Source organism: Capra hircus, chromosome 28 (assembly GCF_001704415.2).
Source record: "Capra hircus breed San Clemente chromosome 28, ASM170441v1, whole genome shotgun sequence".
Lineage (NCBI taxonomy): Eukaryota > Metazoa > Chordata > Mammalia > Artiodactyla > Bovidae > Capra > Capra hircus.
Window position 1 is genome coordinate 1,988,199 of NC_030835.1, and position 21,877 is coordinate 2,010,075.

At 52.8% G+C, this 21,877-nt stretch overlaps 1 protein-coding gene across 1 annotated transcript in view; it reads right to left on the reverse strand.

The window, feature by feature from the left end:
* The window catches only part of CHAT (choline O-acetyltransferase), a 48,744-nt gene that overhangs the window by 15,888 nt on the left and 10,979 nt on the right, over positions 1-21,877 (reverse strand). The window contains exons 5-8 of the mRNA XM_018042628.1: positions 21,689-21,742; positions 18,945-19,125; positions 16,876-17,053; positions 524-693 (exon numbers count right to left, since the gene is read on the reverse strand). Of these exons, the coding sequence (XP_017898117.1) occupies positions 524-693; positions 16,876-17,053; positions 18,945-19,125; positions 21,689-21,742 (583 nt within the window). The remainder of the gene's footprint in view (positions 1-523; positions 694-16,875; positions 17,054-18,944; positions 19,126-21,688; positions 21,743-21,877) is intronic.

Sequence of the window (21,877 nt, forward strand, 5' to 3'; positions counted from 1 at the left end):
TTATTTCTGGGCTGATGTCATGTGAATGAGACACCTGTGAATGGCTTTGCCTCATTTTATGACTCTTCTTCTGTGGAGATGCTGGGCTGCCGTACTCCTTGGGGATGAAGGGAGGTGTGTTGAAATGTCGGGGCCAGGGTGATGGAAATCAGAAACACTGTTGTCTTCGGGCATCGGACGTGACTCTTGATGAATGCGTTGAGGATTTGTTTGAAGGGAGTCCCCGGCATGCCCCTACCTGACAGTGTGGGATGGAAAATGGGGAATGAGCCCCAGGTCTAACCCAGAGGCCCCCTGGGCTGAGCACAGGCTGCGGGAAAGTCAGCGAGTTAGCACTAGGTTTGGCCACTTGCTCCCGAGAAGAGTTCTGGCCAGTCCAGGGGCCAACACGAATAGCATGTCTCCTTGGTTCCCCTGGCCCCATATGCAGCATCCTGGGTGGGCAACAGAGGCCACTGAGTGAGCATGCTGGACGTGAGCACGAGGTGGCTCAGGCCCCTGGCCGTGCCATGGGGAGGCTTACCTGCAGGGACTTGTCGTACCAGCGGTTGGCCCCGTTCTTGCTGCAGCCCCCGCCGTGGAGGAGCTGGAGTGCCCGGTTGGTGTCACTGAGCTCCATGCCTCCAGGGGCGTCCAGGCACACCAGGCAGAGGCAGCGCTCGATCATATCCAGAGAGTCCCGGTTGGTGGAGTCTGCAGGGGGGGCCAGCACAGCCTGACTTAGCACCTGCCCAGCCCTCGGCCTGGGGTCCCTTCTGCAGAACCCATACCATAGGCAGATACACATATGGACACCCAGCCCTTGAGCCAGTCCTGAACCCCCTCCCCTGTACTCCAGGGGGTGGGCTGGTAAGTCCAGGTTGCTGTCCTGAGCTTCACTCCCCAGGGGTGGCACACCCCCAAGGTCCCTGTAAGAGTCTTGCCCTCCAACTGTAGCCAGTTCCGCCCCAAGATGTGCAGTTACTAGTCCTGCCCACCAAGATGAAGGGGGTGGTATGGGGTCTTCCCCAGACGCATTAGACTCTCAGGCCAGGTTGTGTCAGAGGAGCCCCAAGTCCCCCATCCAGTGCCCCCCTTAGAGGAGCCCCAATTCCCCCATCCAGGGGCCCCCTTAGGGGAGCCCCAATTCCCCCATCCAGGGGCCCCCTTAGGGGAGCCCCAATTCCCCCATCCAGGGGCCCCCTTAGAGGAGCCCCAAGTCCCCCATCCAGTGCCCCCTTAGAGGAGCCCCAATTCCCCCATCCAGGGGCCCCCTTAGAGGAGCCCCAAGTCCCCCATCCAGTGCCCCCTTAGAGGAGCCCCAAGTCCCCCATCCAGGGGCCCCCTTACTCACATCTGCCAGCCATGTCTGGCACATAGGCAAGTTCATTTGTCCTGAATTGTGATTTTCAAACATCAGTTGCCAAAAAGTTTTAATTAGTCAATTTCACATGAAAATGGGAAGTAAGGAAGTGAGGGTGTTGCTCTCCCAGGTCACCCCTCACCCCAGCTGTTGCTTCTATGTGGAGGGCAGGTGGAAGGGCCAGTCTGCCCCTGAATCTGTAGCCAGATGAGCTACTGGGGCAGTTTCGGGCATGCAGAGTTCATCAGGACAAGCAGACTGAAGGTCACGGAGTTGTACCAAAGACATGCCACTGAGAGAGCCTGACTTCTCCACAGGGGACAGTGGGCATGGAGTTCCCTCCAAAGCAGAGCCGGGCCAGCCAGATGGGCTGCCCCAGGCAGCTTCCTCTCCTGAGCGGAAGGAGGTTTGAAAAGCCTGCCCGGTGGGCCTCACTATGGCCGCAGGTGCCGTGACTGTGGGGCCAGACACCTTTTCTCCCAACCAGGAGTCTTTCCTGTGACTGTGTTATTTCTGCACCACCCCACACAGGTGCTGGGGCATCAGGACCCGACGGTGAGGGCTGCCATCGGCCAGGCATCCTGACCTCTGGGCCAGACGGGGTGCAGGGTTACACCCCTCCCCCAGTTCCAGTGTGTTCCAGGCACGAGAAGATGCGTGCGTGTTATCTGAGGCAAAGGAGCATTACATGGCATATTGCAATACCCACACCCACTTCAGTCATAGCACACCTGGTCTGCAGCTTGGCACATAGATGAGCGGGACTAAAGCTACATTTCCCAGCTTCCCTCACAGCTGGGGAAATCATGTCTCAGCTCTGCCAACAAAAATCTAGAAACACCATCTGACAGCTTTCAAGAAACCTCCTCAAATACAGCGAGCACATTCTCTTTGCTCTTTTTTCCACCTTCCTCGGTCCTGCTGCCTGGATCACAGGTGTGGTGGCCAGAGGCCTAGCCTCCATTCTGGGCCAGGAGGATGCAGGCCACACCCTCGGAGTGCAATGGAAGAATTCCAACCATCTATCAGCTCTGGAGGGCTCAGTTTGAGTATACATGCGAGAGACGGAGAGAGAGAGAAACCTGTTTTCTTAAGATACTAATATTTTGGATTTGGGGTCACATGTGACCAATTCTAATACTAATCTTATACCGTGTAGTGATGCTGAATTCGCATCCTCACACTGAAGGGATGAGCTGGAGTTGAGAAGCTGTGCCCTTGGTTTGCCACAGTCTTCCCATTTATTTAACTGTTGTGTCTGCAGATATTTAAGGTCCCGTCCAGGATGTTATTCTCTGTGTCAGACAGAAACATTCTGGGGGCTGAAGAGCCTTCGGAGAAGGCAGTTGGTTGAGTCAGCTCCCAGCCCCCTCCTGTCCTAGCATGCAGGCAGACCTCTGGGCGGCCCTGGTCCTGGCCCTGGCCCTCCTGTGCTCCCCGATTCTGAGCCCGGTATGCAGCCCTCTGCTTCTGCAGCCACTTGCTCCTCTCCACTCAGGCTCTCCCCCTTCCCTTTGGAAGCCCAGGGACTAAGTCTGAACTCCTCTTTTCAGAGCCTACCCCCATCCCACCCCAGCCCTCAGGTCTGGAGCCTTCTTTCTCTCCAGAGCCTTAAGCTAAGAAATATACCCATCGCGTGTCACAGTTATCTGGAAAATGCCTTCCTGAAGTCCAGGGAACGGGTAGGAGCAGGTGTGACTTCCACACCCTGAGGCTCAGATCTCCCTGCAGCCTTCATTCACCAGCCGGGTCCTGCCCGTGGGTTGAGCCAGGCATAGCAGCACCTTCCCCAGTCAGGGGGCAGCTGAATCCACAGCTGACATGCCGGTGAGGACCACGCCTGGGGCCTGCCCATCCTTTCCTCTGTCCAGCTAAGGGCCTGGAGGGGCCATCGAGGAGGTCCTGTCTGCTCCTCCCTCCTCTCGGCCTCATCCCGGGCTCTCTCGGCTGCTCCCCGCTCCTGGCACAGGCAGCCTCGAGAGAGGAGACACTTGAGACCCTCCCCTGGGGCTCTCAGCACCTCCCCAGACGCTAAGGCCACTTGAGCAGCCCCTGCTCTGCCGGGGTGAGTTCACGAGAGGTGTCCACAGACGTTCTCCAGTGAAAGGACACTGTGGTCCTTATCATCGCCTTCCTCCCTCCTCTTGCACATCCTGGGGAAGGAGAAGTCTCTCACGCTGGCCTTCCACTCTGGAACGAGGCTGGCCAGCAAGCCAGCCCCTCCTTGGGTCTTCCTCCCCTCCCACTCGTCTGGAACACAGGGGAGCCCACTGTGTTCAAGATTCTTCTTGATCCCTATGTGTCCAGAGTGACTCATCACCTTCCGCTTGGCCTCTCGGACTTTCCCGCCTCCTCTGATCAGCTTGCAGGCTTTGGTAATCAGCTTGCAGGCTTTGGTCCCAGCCCTGGGGACTGAACGCTCAGTGAGACTCCATTGCGGTGGCCAGTGGGTGCGGGGAGGAGGAAACTCTCGCTCCTCCTCCCTTGAGTGCGGTGCAGTCACCGCTTCACCCTCTTCAACCTGAGCGAACTTCTACTACCCACAAGGTAGGCTCCAAACCTCTCAACACCGCCCTCTGGACTCCATGGCTCGCCCATGCCGCCCCACTGGGCCACCTCCTTGGAATCCTGGCATGGACCTCACAGGAGCTCCTGCCGCTCCTGGATACCTGTGCACATCCATCCCCTCGGATCATGCAGGCTGCCCCCTGGGTGGGAGCCCTTCTCCCTCTCTGCCTATCAAAGCCCTACTCATCAAATGCTCCTGAGATCCCAAACCCTATCCAGTGTGGGCCCTGCGTCCCGTGTGGGTGAGAGCAACCCAGAGGGCTCCTGCCCCGCCCCGATCGCCCCATCCTGGTAACATGCTGGCTCGGGCGCCTGCTCAGGGCAGACAAGGACCCTCTGCTTGCCAGACTGGCCTCACATAGAACCTGAGCCAGTGCCAGACCAGTTACCTCTGCACCCACTGCCTCCTACCACACAATGTGTGACCTTACAGTGTGGGACCCTGTAGCTGCCCCAGACCCCAGCCACTGACCATCCAGCCCTAAAATCTTGATCTGGCCGCCTCCTCTCAAGCTTTGAGTTCACAGAGAGCAGGGCCTGGTTCCCTGGCTTAGGTGGGCACAGGAAGTGTCTGTGTCTGGCAATGGACTTGAGTGTGCATGGCCAGGTGGGGCTGAGATCTGTGGGCATAGCTCAGACTTCCAGGCCCTTTGGAAGACAGGAAACCACTACCTCTGGGGCAGGGAGTTTCACAGGATGAAAGGGGTGGAGGAGAGATGGAGACAGGAAAGGGATTCCTAACCTCTGCAAGACTCCCCACCCTGGCTGCTGCTGGAGCCCTCGCCAACAGCCATGGTGCCCGGCCCTGCACTACGTTACTCTGGGAGTCCTTGGGTGCAGGGGGGCTGGTGACTTCAGAGCATAGAGAGGCCTTGGCCAGGCCTGGGTCTGATTCAAAATAGGTGGAGAGGAAGGAAGGAACACATCAGGAAGGAAGTAACAGTGCTGGGAAAGGCTCTGAGGCTGGGCAGCAGACACCCAGGCTGGTGAGTGGAGCTTGCCAGCGATGCCTAGCTGCTCGGGGAGGGCCTGGGCCTGGGGACCACGGGCAGCCCCAATGCTATACACGTTGGCCTGGGTCTCAGTGAGCTCTGAGAGCCCAGGCTTGGAATCTGCCTATGAAACAGCTCCAAGGGCAGTGTGGAGTAGGCAGGCTTCAGCTCCCTGGGAAGCCCAAGGCAGGCCTGTCCAGCTCAGAGCCTAGGGACCAGGCCTGATGCAGCCGCTGGGCAGAAGAGTGAGGGTTGGGCACCCTCCTTTTCAGCTGGGTGACTTGAGGCTGGTGGCATAAAAGGACAGCTCCCTGGGCATCAGTGCCCCAGCCGCCTCCAGGCAAGACAGAGGGACCCCTGAGGAGGGGCTGAACCGTCACCGCTGCATGCAGGTCGAGCAGGACCCCGGAGCTCAGCACCGCTCAACAGGAACCAGGTCCTGGCTCATTAAACAGAGTGAAATAGGAGCAGGACAGCAGAGCCAGGATGCCAGGTGGCCTTGCAAATGGACTCCCTGCATACGAGCAGCTGATCGGTCAGACGCTGACAAGTTTATCGTGTAAGGCAGAAAATGAACTACATCCAAACTCATCCACCACGACTCAGGCCCCAACGTAATGGAAACGTGGGGCAGTGGGCCGGAGGCACACGGCAGGAGCCGTTTGTCTTGTGACGTCCTCATCGAGCACAGGGAGGCTCGTTTAATGTGGTAAATCAATCTTCCTCAAGGAGCCCCTGCTTAATAGGTAGAAGTCAGAACTGAGTAATAGGAGGAGCTTGCTCTGCCACCCATGCCTGGGGAGTTGACAACTTTGGTGATGCAGAAATTCCAGAGGCCAGGAGGCCTTAGAGGACCCCTGAGCTTCTACTAGAGGTTGAAAGTTCCCAGTCTGTGACTAAGGTGAGCGAAGAGAAAATGAACACAGCGCCTCTGCCTTCGAAGGCCTGCAGACCTCTCAGGTGCTGATCCCCAAAACACCCACCTGGGCACACGCATACACACACACGCAGCCCTCTCTGGGACACTTGCCTTCTCTGATCTAGTCCCTGGGAAAAGGATGCATATCAGGCTTCTACTGCCCTGCCTCACATAGTCTGGGGAGGGGAGGCACTGGGTCCCTTGCAGATACTTAAGAGCTTCTAAATATTTGTCATGCACATCTGAGCATCTTTACTCCGCAGACAAAGGAATCATAGCCCCCTTTGGGAGGAAAATCTGCCATCCCACCTCTCAAATCCTTCTCTACTCTATGGCTCATGGTGATCTTTATACTCCCAGCCCCTAGAGGCTATGAGGACGCCAACAAGTATACATCCAAGCTCTATTCTATCTTCAAGAAACTCACATCAAATATACGGATCTTGCAGATGTCAAAAGGATATTAAGAGAATACTATGAACGTTACAGCGTCTGCCTGCAATGTGGGAGACCCGGGTTCGATCCCTGGGTTGGGAAGATCCCCCGGAGAAGGAAATGGCAGCCCACTCCAGGATTCTTGCCTGGAGAATCCCATGGACGAGGAGCCTGGTGGGCTAGAGTCCACGGAGTTGCATAAGAGTCAGACACGACTGAGCGACCGCACAGACATAAACTCGACAGCTTGGATGAAATGCACCAACCACTTAAAAAGTATAAACTACCACAATGCATAAAATATGAAACAAATAATTTGGAGAGCCCCCTAATTATTAAGGAAATTAAATCTGTAAGTTCAAAGTTTCCCCTCCTCACTAAAATCTCCAGGCCCTAATGGTTTCACTAGAGAATTCTACTAAACATTTAGGGAAGAATTAACCCCAATCTACACAATTTCTTCCAGACAATATAAGAAAAGCAAACACTCCCCAGTTCATCTTAGGAACCCAGTGTTACCACGACACCAAAACCAGATGAGACGGTACACCGCCCCGCCACCCATAACCACACACACACACCACACACACACACACACAACAACCCGCTACAGACAAGTAACCATCATTAATACAGAAACAAAGATAGCTAACAGTGGAGCAGCAAATAGAATTAAGCGACACGTAAAAAAGTATATACTGTGACTAAGTGGGGCTCCTTCCGGGGACGCAAACCTGGTTCCGTATTTGAAAATCAACTGACGTAATCCACAGCATTAACACACTGTTGAAAAATCACATGAGTAGATCAACTGGTGAAGTACAAGCTACACAGTTCAACATCTCATCATGATAAAGTCTCAGAAAGCTAGGAATAGAGTGAAACATCTTCAACTTCCTGAAAAGACTCTGCCCCAAACAAAAATGCATACAGCTAATGTACCCACAAAAGAAAATGCATACAGCCAACATGCGTAAGGGTGAAAAGACTGTGTGCCTCGCTCCGAAGATGAGGGACAAGAAAGGACACCCGTTCCCACCACCGCTGTTCAACTAGTACTGGGAGTTCTGGCCACACAAAAAGGCAAGAAAAGGGAATAAAAGAGAAAAATATCAGTAAGAAAAAGCTGCCTATTTTCATATGACATGATCTGTCTGTGTAGAAAATCATAAGGAATCTACCCCCAGAAAACTCCACCTGGAACTAACAGATGAGCTGGAAGTTCACAGGATATAAAATAAACATACAAAAACCCAACACCAGTGACAAAGAGATGAACACCAAAGAGAAAATGCAATGTCACTTAGGTCATGCAAAATGAATGGAATTCCCCAGTGTAAATTTAACACAGGCGTGCAGGGCGTATATAAGAAACTGCAAAACACCTAATGCAAAAATCACTGGTCTAAGTAAACGGAGAGATGTATCGTGTTCATGCATGCGAAAACTCGGTGTAGTGAAGATGCCGATTCTCCCCAGGTTGGTACACAGGCTTAACCAGCTCCCATCAAAACCCCAGCAAGACTCTTCGTAGCTGTAGACAAGATTATTCTGAAATCTGTGTGAAAAGGCGAGGGAACTAGAATAGCTAAAACAGTTTTTAAAAAGAATAAAGTTGGAGGAATCAGTGTATCCGATTTGAAGACTTATCACATAGCCAAGAACGTGCAGTATCGGCAGACAGATGAACACACGGATCAATGGCAGAGAACAGAAAACCCCAAAATAGACTAACACAAATATTCCCAGCTGATTTTGACAAAGGTGCAAAAGTAATTTAACGGAGGAAGGATGGCTTTTTCAGCAAATATTACAGGAACATCTGTACATCCATAGGTACCCCTCCCTGAAAACCTTGGATAAAAATCTGATACCTTACAAAAAATTAGCACAAAATAGATTGTCAGCTTAAATGTACAATGTTATAAAACTTTTAGGAGAAATTCATCTTTGGGATATGAGGACTAGACATATAATTCTTAGGCTTGTTGCCAAATGAATGATCCAAAAAGAAAAAAAACTGATAAACTGGACTTCATCAAAACTAAAACCATTTCTTCAGTGAAACACCCTGTTAAGAAGATGAAAAGATAAGCTCAGATTGGGAGAAAATATAAAGCCACATATCCAATAAAAGGTTAATAAAGAATATATAAGCAGCTCTCAGAACTCACCGGTAAAAAAAAAAATCCAAAACCCAAAACCTAAGCCCCAAACAATCCAATCAGAAAATGAGCAGAAGATAAGAAATATTTCCCAAAAGGTGAGACATGGAGGGAAGAGTAGCACATGAAAAAATATTCAACAGCATTAGTCATCAGAGAAATGTAAATTACAGCCGCAATAAGATCACTGCACACCTATCAGAAGGCAATAATAAAAGTAAAAAATAATGACAATGAGGAGAAACTTTCCCATGCATTGCTGATGGGAAAGTAAAATGGTACAGTCACTCTTAAAAACACTTTAGTGGTTTCCTGTAAAACGAAGCATGCAAATATCATATGACCTAGCAATTTCATTCTTGAACATTTGAAACGAAAACTTATGATCACACAAAAACCTATGTATATATTCACAGTAGCTTTATTTGTAGTAGCCAAAAAGTAGAGACAACTCAGATGTTCTTCAATGGGTGGATGGTTACATCACTTATGTTGAAACATTCAAATTGTGGAATACAGAATGAACTATTCACACATACAATAACCAGGATGGATCTCTTCAGAGTATTATACTGAGTAAAAAAGCCAGTCTCAGGAAGTTACACGCTGCATGATCCCATTTATATGACATTCTTGAAACAACATCATAGAAATGAAGGATGGATTAGTGGTTGCCAGGGATTAAGGAGGGGTGGAGTTGGAGGGAAAGTGGGTGCAGCCGTAAAGGGAACACCAGGGGTCCTTGTGGGGATGGAGATGTTCTCTATCTTGACTGTATCAGCGTCAGTGTCCTGGTTGTGATACTGTAAGATTTGCAAGATGTTACCATTCCCTGCGGGGTAGGGCTGAACGGTACAAGCATGTTTATTCCATACAAGTGCATGCGCGTCTATAATTATCTCCAAAGTTTAATTTAATTTTTTTAAAAAAGAAGTCAGTAGCCAAGAACTGCCCTTCCCTCTGGGTTCCAGCTACCCTTCCCACAAAGACAGATTTAAAGAGCTATCACACTTTCAGAATTTCAGAATTAGGGGAGGGGTGGTAAGTGGCGAAAGGCAGGAGATACAAAAAGACAAACCAACCAAAAACCCACAACCTCTCAGCTGCCCTGAAACGGAATGTCACAGTGCTGCCCGTGAAATGGACAGTGAGGGCCAGAAAGAGGGCACACGGGGAGGAACGAGGGAGTGGAGGAGTCTGGAGTGTGTCCACGCAGGGCACGTGGCACCTGGGGAGCCGGGGGAGGCAAAAGAGCTCCCCAGCGTCAGTAAGAGTCGGGGCTCCACACCAGGACGATAGGCATTCAGTCTGAGGCCACAGGCCACTGTCACTGACTGCAAGAGCTGTGCCCATCCACACAAGTCCATTTTCAGCTCGCTGGATTTTTCAGGGTGGTTTTGGGCTTGGGAGAACATCCCCAGAGCGTTTCCCTGAATCTGGTAAGAGGTGTCCTGAGTGATCGCCCTCTGTGCAGCAGGCCTGGGAACCCCAGGGTTGGATCCCTTAGATGGCTGCCATCTCCCCATCCTGGCCTAAGGAGCCAGACTCAGAGCCTCAGCGAGGGGCCAGTCAAGCCCAGACCTCTCGCCCTGGATCACAGGCCTCTCCCTGTCTGGTTGCTCTCAACCAGGAAAGCCTTCACGCTTCCACTGTGAGAGGGAGGGGTTGGCCCAAAGAAAGAAAAGAGCATTCAGCCTCAAGAGCCAGGAGATATTTCTGGGGCAATTGAATCAGAGAGGCTGTTATTGCTAATGTGTAATTGGTTTTAAAATCAGCAGGCTTGCCTATCTCTGGATGACAATATTTAAAGAGCAAGACGCCCCATCCCGAGTGGGTCTTGTAAACCATGACCGAGGAGGCCCTCTGCAGACACAGCAACCTTCTGTCAGTTCCCTCCTTGGAAGCTGTGGCTCAGCTCTAATTGGCTGCTGGGAATAAATATTTACGGGACTGTGCAAACGGAGGCATCTGCTTCCAAAGTCTGTTCACAGGATCTCCACTGCACCCGGGCAGGCGAGCCAGCAGAGGGGCGGATCTCCTAGCTGGCGATCCTTTTCCTGCAAATTGACAAGTGCTGTAGTCTTCCAGACTCAGGGCTGGATGTTTAATTAAATTTCTAGACAGAATAACGGTGTTGGCTCCTCCTGGGTTCAGGAAGGCCATAGCTTCACTTTGGGTGGGGAGGGAGGTCGTGAGAGGATGCACACAGCCCTCCTGAGGCCCAAATCTCACCCGAGTGCCAGGCCCTGATGATGTCAGGCTGGGGAGACAGACGTTCCCTGGTCACTCCCGGCTCCACCACCCTCCACCTAACCTGTGGGAGACACAGCCTCCTCTGCTCGTGGGCGTGCAAGCCCCACCTCACAGGCTGTTATGAAGACTTGCAGCAACAGGGACAGAAAGCACCCAGGACAGGGCCCAGCAATAAGGGGAACCTCCACACATGGTGGCTGCTACCATCTGAATAAGTGGGTTCCAACCTGGACTGTACCTGAGGGTGCTTTAATAATACGAATTCCTTAGCCTCATTCCAATGCCACTGGAAAATCACCAGGACCCAAGAATCTGGTTTGGTTTTTCTGATTGGTTTTTTCTGATTTCTCCAGATGACCCTCATATGGTCAACTAGCCCCAGCCACACTGACCCCAACCCACCTTGGTTTAGCCTCAAGTCTCACTTGGCACAGCAAGTCCTCGTGAACTATAAGATGCAGAGGGGTGAGGCCCCCAAATTCCCACAGGACTCCTAAGGGAGACCTTCCCTTTGGTTCTATCTTGTCTACTCTCGTCCTGATGATTCTGTTTATCTAGTCTCCCCAGCAAGATGGCAAATCCCAGGGGCAGAGACAGTCCCCGCAGGTCTTGCAGCCCTCAATGCCCCCAAGAGGCCCCTCAATGTGGACTGTGTCCCACTGGCAGCTCCTGGACCTCTGTGAGCTCCACCCTCTCCATTTCCTGGCAGGGGTCAGGCTGGGCAGCCTGGGAGCTTACAAAGGGGCCAAGCTGGTTGGGGGATCAGGGACCATCACTGGAAGGAGAGCGGGTTGATGCAATCAACCGCCTCTGTGGGTCTCAGCTGACCCCGTGGAAATTCAAGGGGGAATTTTGTCTGAGCTCAGGCTTCCTGGTCTAGGCATCCACCAGGACAAGGGGAGCTCAGCTTGGCTGAAACTTTCTACTGCACAATGCCAGCCTGGACCCAGTGCCCATGGACACTGGTCTCTGCCGGGGTCTCTGGAACGGAGGTAGAGACCTTGGGACTTCAGCTGAGATACCCTGGAAAGCTCAACCCATTTTCCAGTGTTAGTGGCGGTTCTCTCGAGAGCCAGAAAGACCCCTGGCCTCACCACAGTCAGCAGCTGCTCCTGGAACCAGGAGAGAGAGGGGCCTCGAAGAGATCAGAGCTCTGGGAGCATCATTTCCAACGATGGCTGCCCTCCCCAGCGCTCCCACCCCTGATGCTCCAGTGTCCCCTGGGTGGACCTGGTCCTCCCCTGCTCTCTCTCCTCCTTCCTGGGCTCTCCACAGTGCTTGACTGGCTCTCCCCTTGCCCTGTTAACCTTCTTTGAAAGTGTTCTGTTAACCTTTTGCCGCAACTGAAGGGTGCCCCCTCTGAGGGCCCACTTCCTTGCACCCCCTCCTGGAGGACTGTCATCTTCCCTCACACTCAGCCCAGCACCAGATGGGCAGGGGGTGTCCCCTCCCAGCTCCCAAATGACCCCCCTCCCCTCTGGCTCTCTCTGTGGAGCTGCAGCTGGTAGGCTTTACTCTTCCCCCCACGCATTATCCTCCCTGTTGCTATGCTCCTCTGGCCTCCTCACAATGCCCAACCACCAGGACCTGGCTCTAGCTCTTCCTCCCCATCACCACTCTGGTCATCCTTTCGGTACCTTGAACATCCCTGGGCGTGGCCTGGCTGGCATCCTCCTCTCTTGGCCGTTTGACCTCTCACCTTTGACAGTCAACCTCAGCACCTACTCCTACCACCACATCTGGAGGCATGTCACTACCAGGACCCAGCCCCTGTGGAGCATCAGCTCATCTGGAGGCATGTCACTACCAGGACCCAGCCCCTCTGGAGCATCAGCTCAAGCTCCCCGTACCTTGACCACTCTGATTCCTGCTTCACACACTGTTATGACCCGCTGCAGCACGTCTCACCGACATCTCCAAGACCCTTCAGCCCCGCTGCCTATTTCCACTCTCCACCATCCACCTCCATCTTTCACTTCCCTCCTGTGATGGGCTAAACTGTGTCCCCCCCAAAATCCCTAAGTTGAAGTCTAACCCCTGTCCCAGGGACTGTATTTGGAGACGAGGGTCTTTATACAGGTAATTAAAATGAGGTCACTGGGGTGGGACCTTAATCCAACATGACTGGTGTCCTTATAAGAAAAAGAGACGAGAACACAGACATCCTTGTACACAGAGGGAAGACAAATGTAAAGATACAGGGAGGAGGCAGCCGTCCTGGTCAAGGAGAAAGGCCTCAGAAGAAACCCCTCTGTTGACACCTTGACCTTGGACTTCTAGGCTCTGAAAGTGGGAGAAGAGAAGTGGCTGTTGTCTAAGCCCCACAAGGGTATAGCAGGGTGTTGTCGCAGCCTGAGCACACTAATGCGCCGGCTTACTCAGTTCAGATCCCAGCATTTGAACCGTTCCCCTCCACACCCGCCTTCTCTCCCTCAGTTATACTCACTGACCTTGGCTAGACGACGGGCTCCTGGTAGAGGAACCAGCAACCCACCTTCTCAGCAACCCACCTTCTCCTTGCCTGAACCTCAGCACCTCACCATTATGTGTGGGGGAGAGGGGGGATAGCAAAATAATGGTATTGTTTCTTCTAAAGTGTCTGGCCCTCAAATATGAGCTCAACACAGTCCGTGAACCTTAGCGAGTCTCCTGAGCAGGCTGTCTGTCTCACTTCCCATGAGGCTCTGTCACGCACTCTCTTCTGCCTCCAGAGCCCCCGCACCACTGCTGGCCTGAGGCCAGGTTCGGCTTCCTTGTATCAGTCAAGGGCTCTGATTCTCTGTGCTCCATCTGCATTTGCCTTTGCAAGAATCCCACCCCTCCATCCATCTCCTCTCTCCTCACTAACAATTTCACTTGCTGCATCACTTCCAGGCACTTGCCTCTCCTACTGAAAACACTTCCCTTGACCCCCATCCTCTTCCAACCACTTCCGCTTTTCTGCTCCTTCTAGTACCAAAACCTCTGAAAAGAACCACCCACCCTTAGCTGCTTCTGCCCAGTGACTGTCTCGTTAACAGTTTCTTCCTGCTGTGGGATGGCCTCCACCACCGTACACCTTCCCCCCGTCTAGTACTCTGGCCTGACTTTGATGAAGGTCATGGCTGACTTAGGGTTGCCAAGCCCAGAGTCTCCTCTCTGTCCCATTCTCCCCAGAGTTCTCAGCAGCATCCGACATAGCTGGTGGCTCTCTCTCTTCCCTCTTGGATTCTGTGACTCATCTCCGGCTTTCGTCCTGACTTCACAGCCTGCTCTTTCTCTGTTCCCTCTGCATCTTTTCCTACCTGACCTCCAAGGCCCCGTCTTCCGTTTCCAGATGATCTCATCAAGGTCCATGACTTTAACTATCACTTCTGTGCTGATGGCTCTCAAATTTATATCTCTGTACTGATCTCTCCCTTGAGCTCCAGACGCATAGATCTAACTTGACGTCTCTACTTAGATGGCCCGAGGCGTCGCATCCCTGATACACTGGGAGAGGACTTCTCCCTGCTGTATCACTCCCCTCGGCTGGTTCTCATCTCAGTGAACGGTCCCACCACCTACTCAGTTGCTCACATCAAAAACCTAGGACTCCCCTGCGTCCACAAGCCCACTGTCTACATCTGTTTCTCTACGCTTGCCCTGCAAATAGGCTCATCAGTACCGTTTTTCTAAGGGGAGGGTGGGACGAATTAGGAGAGTGCCACTGACGTACATAGACTCTGATGTGAGGCAGACAGCGAGCAGGAGCTGCTGCGCGGCACGGGGAGCTCAGCTCTGTTCTGCGATGGCCCAGGGGGCTGGGATGGAGAGGGTGGGAGGCAGGCTCAGAGAGAGCTGGCGCTACATACATACAGCCGACTCACTTTTGTTGTGCAGCAGAAACTAACATAATATTGTAAATTATACTGCAATAAAAGAAATACATTTCTAATAAATTTATTTTAAAAAAAGCTCATTCCTCTTTTCCTTGTTGTTGCCTCCACTTTGAAACTTCTCTAGACCCCACCCGTGTCTTTCCATCTTTCCATCTTATCTTCACTCTCAACTCTAGCCCAAGCTGCCTTAATCTTTCACTTTGATACTCAAATCATTTCTTAAGTGGTTTCCCCGTTTTCCTTCCGTGGAAAGGGGCGCTCCGGAGAGGAGAGCTCAGTGAAGGATCAGATTCCCGCTGCAGATGACACAGCCAGTGCTAACTGGATTAATTAGATTTCCAGAGCGAAGCTGTGTGTGCACCCCCCTCCTTTCTGTCATGCTTCCTTTAGAAACAGCACTTCCATTCAGAAAGCCAGATCAAGTGCCATTAACAAATTAATTCCGATTAGCGCACCCAGGCACTCAGACCCCAAGGCAATCCTGGTCAGTCGTGCGGGGTGATGGCTTGGGCCTGGCCTGCTAATAAAGTGGGAAGCCTCCTGGAAGCAGAGGCAATTCTTCTGATGCCTGTCTCTGTCCCTGGAGGGGAGAAGAGTAGATGTGATTATACCATGGTCTCCTGAGGGAATTAACTCACTTTCAAATCATAAGTTATTAATTCTCCCATGTGGCCATTAGACTGGGAAGAAGAGGGTCACCTCTGGCATCCACCTGTGATCCACACAGCCTCCAATTCAAGACCATGCACTTGAAGGTGCCTAAGAACTGAATGAAAGAAGATTAAGCGGTGAGTGGGAGATAAGGCTGGGGCCCAGTATCCTTACTGTCCTTCATTCCCTTATTTAACAAGCATGATTGGGGATTAACTGTGTTTGGGACAGCAGATTCAGAAGTTAAGCCAGGTAAGGCCCCTGTCCTCCTGGGTTTTACAGACTTGGGTGGCGGTGTGGGAAAGGGACAGATAATCAGCATGAATCAAACAGACAGAAAACTGACTTCAGAGAGTAAGAAATGCAACCAAGATGAAAAACAGGACAAGGGGCAGAGTGTGCTAGGGAGAAGCGGGGTGCTCCAGGAGAGTCTGGGGTGGACACCTAAGCTGAGCTGGGGACAGTGCAAGGAGCCAGCCAGCCCTGGAAGAAGAGCTTTCTAGGGAGAAGGGTGTGCCTGCTGCTGGACAGTCAAGCTCCATCACCTTCTCATTCTCCCAGTACGTCCAGCACGGCCATCTTTGCCGGCCAGACTGCTCTCCTCACGGTACTGGGCAGGTCAGACATGGCCCTGCTGGGCGGCTAGCATTGCCTGCAGTTGGCCTGCCTGCCTGGACACTGTCCCTGCCTCCTGTCCCTCTCACTCATGTCACAGGGTTCCTACCTCTTCCCTCAAAGCCTTTCAAAAGCCTCCCAGTTAGAAGGGCTCCCTCCCCTCTCTGAAGTCCTGGAGCATTTATTTGGTTGCTACTGGCTCTACTGCCTTACATGGGGAGATACTGCATTACTAGGTACTTGAATCCATCCCCGATTCCTATCGAGGGGGCCGCTCAAGGCCAAGGGCTCCATCCTTTTTGTTCCTTACACACCCCAGGCCTAGCCCAGGTCCTCAGCTTACAGACACTCAAGAACTCTGAATGGTCACCTGGCTGGAACGAAAGCCCAAGGGGCAGATAAAGGCTCAAAGAAGTCCCACTCTTCATCTGGGAATGTAGGCAAGAAAGCAAGACTCTCCACACAGTTCCTGAGAATAGGGCTTGCTTTGGGTTTGAAAAGTAGTTTCCAGAAGGACAATGTGAAAAATGTAAGGCTGTTGCTGGATTTCTTATGGGAAAGCTTAGAAACTTTCTTAAGAGCAGCAGCCAGAAGGATAAGAGCAGCTTGACGATGAAGAATTTTGGGACCAAGAAATCGCGTGAAGGAGGCAGCCAAGCACCCTTCCAGAGGTGGGCCCATCCCAAACCCCTACCTGACAGCCCTCCCAGCAGCTCAGATCCCGGAAATGAGCACCTCCCTTGCCCACCAGTAAAACACCACTGCTTCACTGCAGCTGGCCTTCCTTCAACTCAAAACCTTGCCCCGCACCATGCTCCCAGACATCCTCGGATTCCAGGGCTAGTCAGCCTCACCCAGAAAGTCAGCATGCCGTCAGATGAATTACAAGGGTACAAAAGGTGCCTTCAGCTGACCGCAGGCCAACTGCGGGATATGCCTTTGGGTCCTGGGCTGAAAGGAGGCCTGAGCTTCCCACGCTATGGCAAATGGGGATGAGGTACACCCCTGGAGGGAGGGAGGCCAATGGGTGTGAGGATGAGATGAGCATGGAGACGTGCTGGGTGCTGCTGCTGACCTTTCATGAGGACCGTCCTGGCCTCAGTCCACTCGCTCCTCCCGTCTGACGTCAGCAGGCCGATTGGAGGCAAGCGTTCATCCTCGTTGGAAGCCATTCTGACTATCTTTCTCAACTGAGTGAACAGATCCCCCTCACTGAGACGGCGGAAATTAATCACAACATCCAAGACAAAGAACTGTGGGGGAAACAGGTCAAAGACGTCACTCAGGGTGGCCCGCCCTAGACGTCAGGCCTTCCCTGAGCCTCTGCATGGGAGCAGGACGGGGGGGACACTCAGGCCCCTGGTTCCCAAGGTACTTGATGGTTCAGAAGAGCCACAATGTGGGGACCAGCCCGACACTGTCTACTGTGCCGGACTCCAAGCTCTCCCAGATCAAAGAAGGCCAGATTAAACTTAACTAAAGAAAGTTTCTTTTCTGTAGTTCCTATTTGACGTAAAACCATTATATTTGTGGGAAACGGAGAGGAAATTGGTACATCTGCTTGCTGTTGGGGGCTGTGTCAATCAAAACTGAAAATGTGTGTGCCCTCTGATTCAGTAACTGCTCCTGTAAATGCATACTTTAGTCTAAGGCTTAGAGAAACATATACTTGTGCTCCGGGAGACATACAAAGGACTGCGCATATCGGCCTTGTTTGCAATAGAAAATTGGTAGAGAGACCCCACATGCTCTGCAGTAAGGGAATGGTTAAGCAAAACGTGCAGCGCCTGTCCAATGCATGTCTAACCAGCAGCTGAAAGGAATGACCTAGCTCTGGATACAGCTACAGGGACAGATTTCAAACACACTGGTGAGTGGAGAAAAAAATGGCAGCAAATAACATGCAGAGAAAGATTAAAATGGAAGAACACCACACAAAATGCTCCATGCATGCATATGTACCTATACACGTGTACTCGGGTGAGCTCTGTAGGTGAGGCCTGTGAACTGGCACTCAGTAATTTCGCAGCTAGAGCCTCAGCATTGTAAAGGGTTCTACTCATAGTCCCAGGTCAAGATCGCTTCTCTGCTGACTGACGTGTGCCTGGCCCCATGCCCTGAGCAGCATACAGGTGGTTTGGTTCAGAGCGGGAATCTTGACAGCGTTTCTAGGAGGGATGGATACTATGGTGTGTGTGTGTGGCGGGGCGGGGGCCGCTGGGATACTCTGGGTTTGACTTTTGAATGAAGGTGGAGAAAGCTTCTGTCCTGTGGCCAGCCAGGTGTCAGGTGGACTTCCAACCTGGGAACAGCCATCTTTTGACGGCAAACTTAGGGCTCCCAATTTAGACTGAAAATGTCAAATGAGCCTAAGAAGAAACCACTACAGAAAAAAATTCCAGGGGAGCCCCCGGGCGGGCGTCAGAGTTGGGTTTTAATGAAAACAAATGGCTTTTCATCAGATGAAATATTCATGTGGAGCCTCAGTATATAAAACACTCCGTCTGGCGTCCCCTGGGCCTGCACAGGCTCTTCCGTGCTCCCTGGAGCCCAGTCTGAGGACCTGAGCTGCAGAGGATAGAGCATGGACTTGCGACATCAGCAGACCAAGGAGTCCTCCCCACCCTTGGACAAGCCACTTAACCTAAGTCTAGTCTCCTCGTGTGTCAGTGGAGACCCAAGGCCTCCTCTGCAAGGCCACCGTAAGATCAGATGGGATGAGTACAGATACCAGGCCCACCTGGACGTGGGTGCCCAGACAGTCTGTAAGCTGTCCATCTGTGTGTGGTCTCCAGGAAGGCCACAACCTGGGTGACTGCATGTGGAAGGGCTGAAGACACGCTGGGTCTCATTAACGACCCTCAGTCCATCCAGGCAGTTCACTGGACCTGACTTGGCTGGACAGGACTGAAATGGGAACCTACTGAAGGCATCTCGACTGACGACGCTCCTCCTTCTTAAAATCCAACCAGTGGAGAGAAATGGGACTCACAGAAATCAAGAGACCCCATTTCGGGGCCACCCTGCCCCAGCTCACCGTGTGACTCTGGGAGGGGGCTGAACACCGTGGAGAAGCAGGGAGGGATGAACACATGTGCACCCCTCCCCAGGCCCGAGAGGCTGCAGGAGCGAGGGGCCACTTACCTGGTTGCAGCAGGCCACAATGACGTGCTCTGGCTCAGGCATGACACTGCTCTTCTGGGCCACCAGCGTGTCCTGGGTGTGGCCGGGGAGCCGGTAGGAGGAGAAGAGCCCATAGTATTGCTTCATACAGAGCGGCTGCCCTGATAGCTGGCCCTTGGCACAGTCGGTGGGGATGGAGTGGCTGGAGGGGGAGGGAGGGAAGAGAGGCCGGGAATCAAAATCGGTTGTACTCTAACCTGACGCCAGAACTGCATGGTGATGGCCGTTCAGGAGCTAGATTCCCGTTTTCCAAAGTAGCGGAGGGCCCCAGGGAGCCCCTCGTGTCCTCAGGCCTCCATTGGTCTCCCTCTCTCCAGCCTCACGCGCGACATGTGCAGGCAGAGATCTGGCCACTCCGGGCCTTTGCTACTGCTGCTGCTTGGCACACCTTCAGCCTCAGCCCTGCACTCAACTGATCTGTTTAGAAAACTCCTTTCACTCTTCTGAGAGCTTCCTCCGTCATCAGCTCTTCCGGAGGCCTCCTTTGAGTTCAAGGTGGAAAGCTCTCTTTCTCCTAGATCTCAGCATGTCTCAGGCGCTTCCTTCCTTCCTCCTCCCCACTTCCTCCTCTTCCTCCTGCTCTCTCCCTCTCTCTCCCTCTTCCTGTTCCACCCTCCCCTCCACATTCCACTCCCTTTCCCCTTCCTGCTTTTCTCTCTCTTTTTCTGCCTCTTTTTCCCTCCCTTCTTCCTTCCTTTCAGCCAACAAATGTGACTGAGCACCCTGCTGGACCAGGCACCATTCGAGCCTCTGGGGAGGCAGGTGCAAGCAAGAGCTGAGCTTCCTGTTCTAACGGGGCACAGGTCGGGGAGCAAAGAAACAGGCAGGCAGGCAGATGGGGTGAGGAGACAGCGACTGGCAGGGCAGGAGTGACCAGGGATGGTCTCACTGAGGATCAGACTCCAGAGCTGAGCCCTGGGGTTAAGAGGCAGCCACGAGGTGAGCTGGGGCAGAGTGAGGCCGAGGGGGGCTGGGCGGAGCATCCCACTGTCCTGCTGCTCCAAGCGTGGGTGTCAGATTGAACTGGAAGGACCAGCTGATGACAGGCTGGTTGTGGGACTCCAGGGGGAGCTTTCAGAAACTTGTAACAACTTGACAGAGGACGTTTATATGTGCTAAATCTAACAAGGAAACAAGGGGTCTTGTGTTTTGTATCTATATGCCGTTTTCCTGCTCATTCAGTTGGTGGCTCAGATAGAAAAAAAAAACTGCCTGCAATTCGGGAGACTTGGATTCGATTCCTGGGTCAGGAAGACCCCCTGGAGTAGGAAATGGCAACCTACTCCAGTATTCTTGCCTGGAAAATTCCATGGACAGAGGAGCTGGTGGGTTACAGTCCATGGGGTTACAAAGAGTCGGGCAAGATTGAGCAACCAACACTTTCACTTTCAAAAACATTTTACTAAATAAAATATATATTGGTCCTTCACCATAGGTTGTTTGAGGAACACTGGTCAAAGATGAAAGGAAGCCAGTCAAAGCTGAGTAAAGGGGTGGACAGAGAAGCGGGGAGGCCTGTGGCCTCTTTGGCAGCAGAAATCAGTGCCATTTCATTCTTGGGGCAGTGAAAGCCCCGGGAAGGCGAGAGCACTCAGGGGCATGATCTGATCCGCTGTGCTGTCATAAAGGCACTGGTTCTGGGTGGAGAATAGGTGGAAGCCGGTCACGGGAAGGAGGCTGTGGGCTGCTGGGAAGGTGACGGGCCTGGGGAGGGCGATGGGAGTAAGAGGAGGGTGTGAGTATGGGTTCTGGCTGCTGCTGCTGCTGCTAAGTCGCTTCAGTCGTGTCCTACTCTGTGCGACCCCATAGACGGCAGCCCACCAGGCTCCCCCGTCCCTGGGATTCTCCAGGCAAGAACACTGGAGTGGGTTGCCATTTCCTTCTCCAATGCATGAAAGTGAAAAGTGAAAGTAAAGTTGCTCAGTCGTGTCCGACTCTTAGCGGCCCCATGGACTGCAGCCTACCAGGCTCCTCTGTCCATGGGATTTTCCAGGCAAGAGCACTGGAGTGGGGTGCCATTGCCTTCTCCGATGGGTTCTGGAGGGAGTGTGATATCCCTGAGCTTGGACTAGATGAGCAGGCGAGGGAGAAAGATACTGCGGGTGACTTACAGGATCCTGGATTCACCACCGGGGCTGTGTGGCACGTTTACTGAGATGGCAGGACAAGGTAAAGGGCCTGCGGGGCATGGGGAGGGGGCCAAGGGCCCACTGGGGATGACTCAGCTTGCAGTGACTAGGAGGCGCCCCAGTGGGGATGTCAGGGGCCAGATACCGGAGTGAGGGGCTCAGAGAGGATGCACACAGCTGCATTTGGTGCTGTTCATGTGCCTGTTTCGCTAGAGAGTCTGAGAACCTTTTGAAGACGGGGATGGGGCCTTATTTCCCTTCATCTTTCCAGCATCAATTTGAAAAGTGAAAAAAATCGGCAAACAATAAATGCTGGAGGGGATGTGGAGGAAAGGGAGCCCTCTTGCACTGCTGGTGGGAATGTAAATTGATACAGCCACTGTGGAGAGCAGTGTGGGGATTTGCTTAAAAACTAGGGATAAAGAGCTATCACATGACCCAGCAATACCACTACTGGGCATATACTCTGAGAAAATTGTAATTGAAAAAGACACACGTACTCCGAAGTTCATAGCTCCTTGGCTAGGCAGACAGATGAACAGGGCGCTACCCTTCCCAGGTGGGGCTCAGTCCTACCTGTCCAGCAGGGCCTTGTAGCTGAGCACACCGGAGATGAGGTTGGCGGCAAACCTGCAGAGAGAGATGAGGCCTTAGTCTCTCCTCTCTGGGGCCCAGGGGCCCTCCCTCCTTTCTCCCTCCTTCTTTCATTCCTTCTTCCTCTTTCTCTCCCCCTCTCCCCCTCCTTCCCTCCTCCTCTAGTCTCCC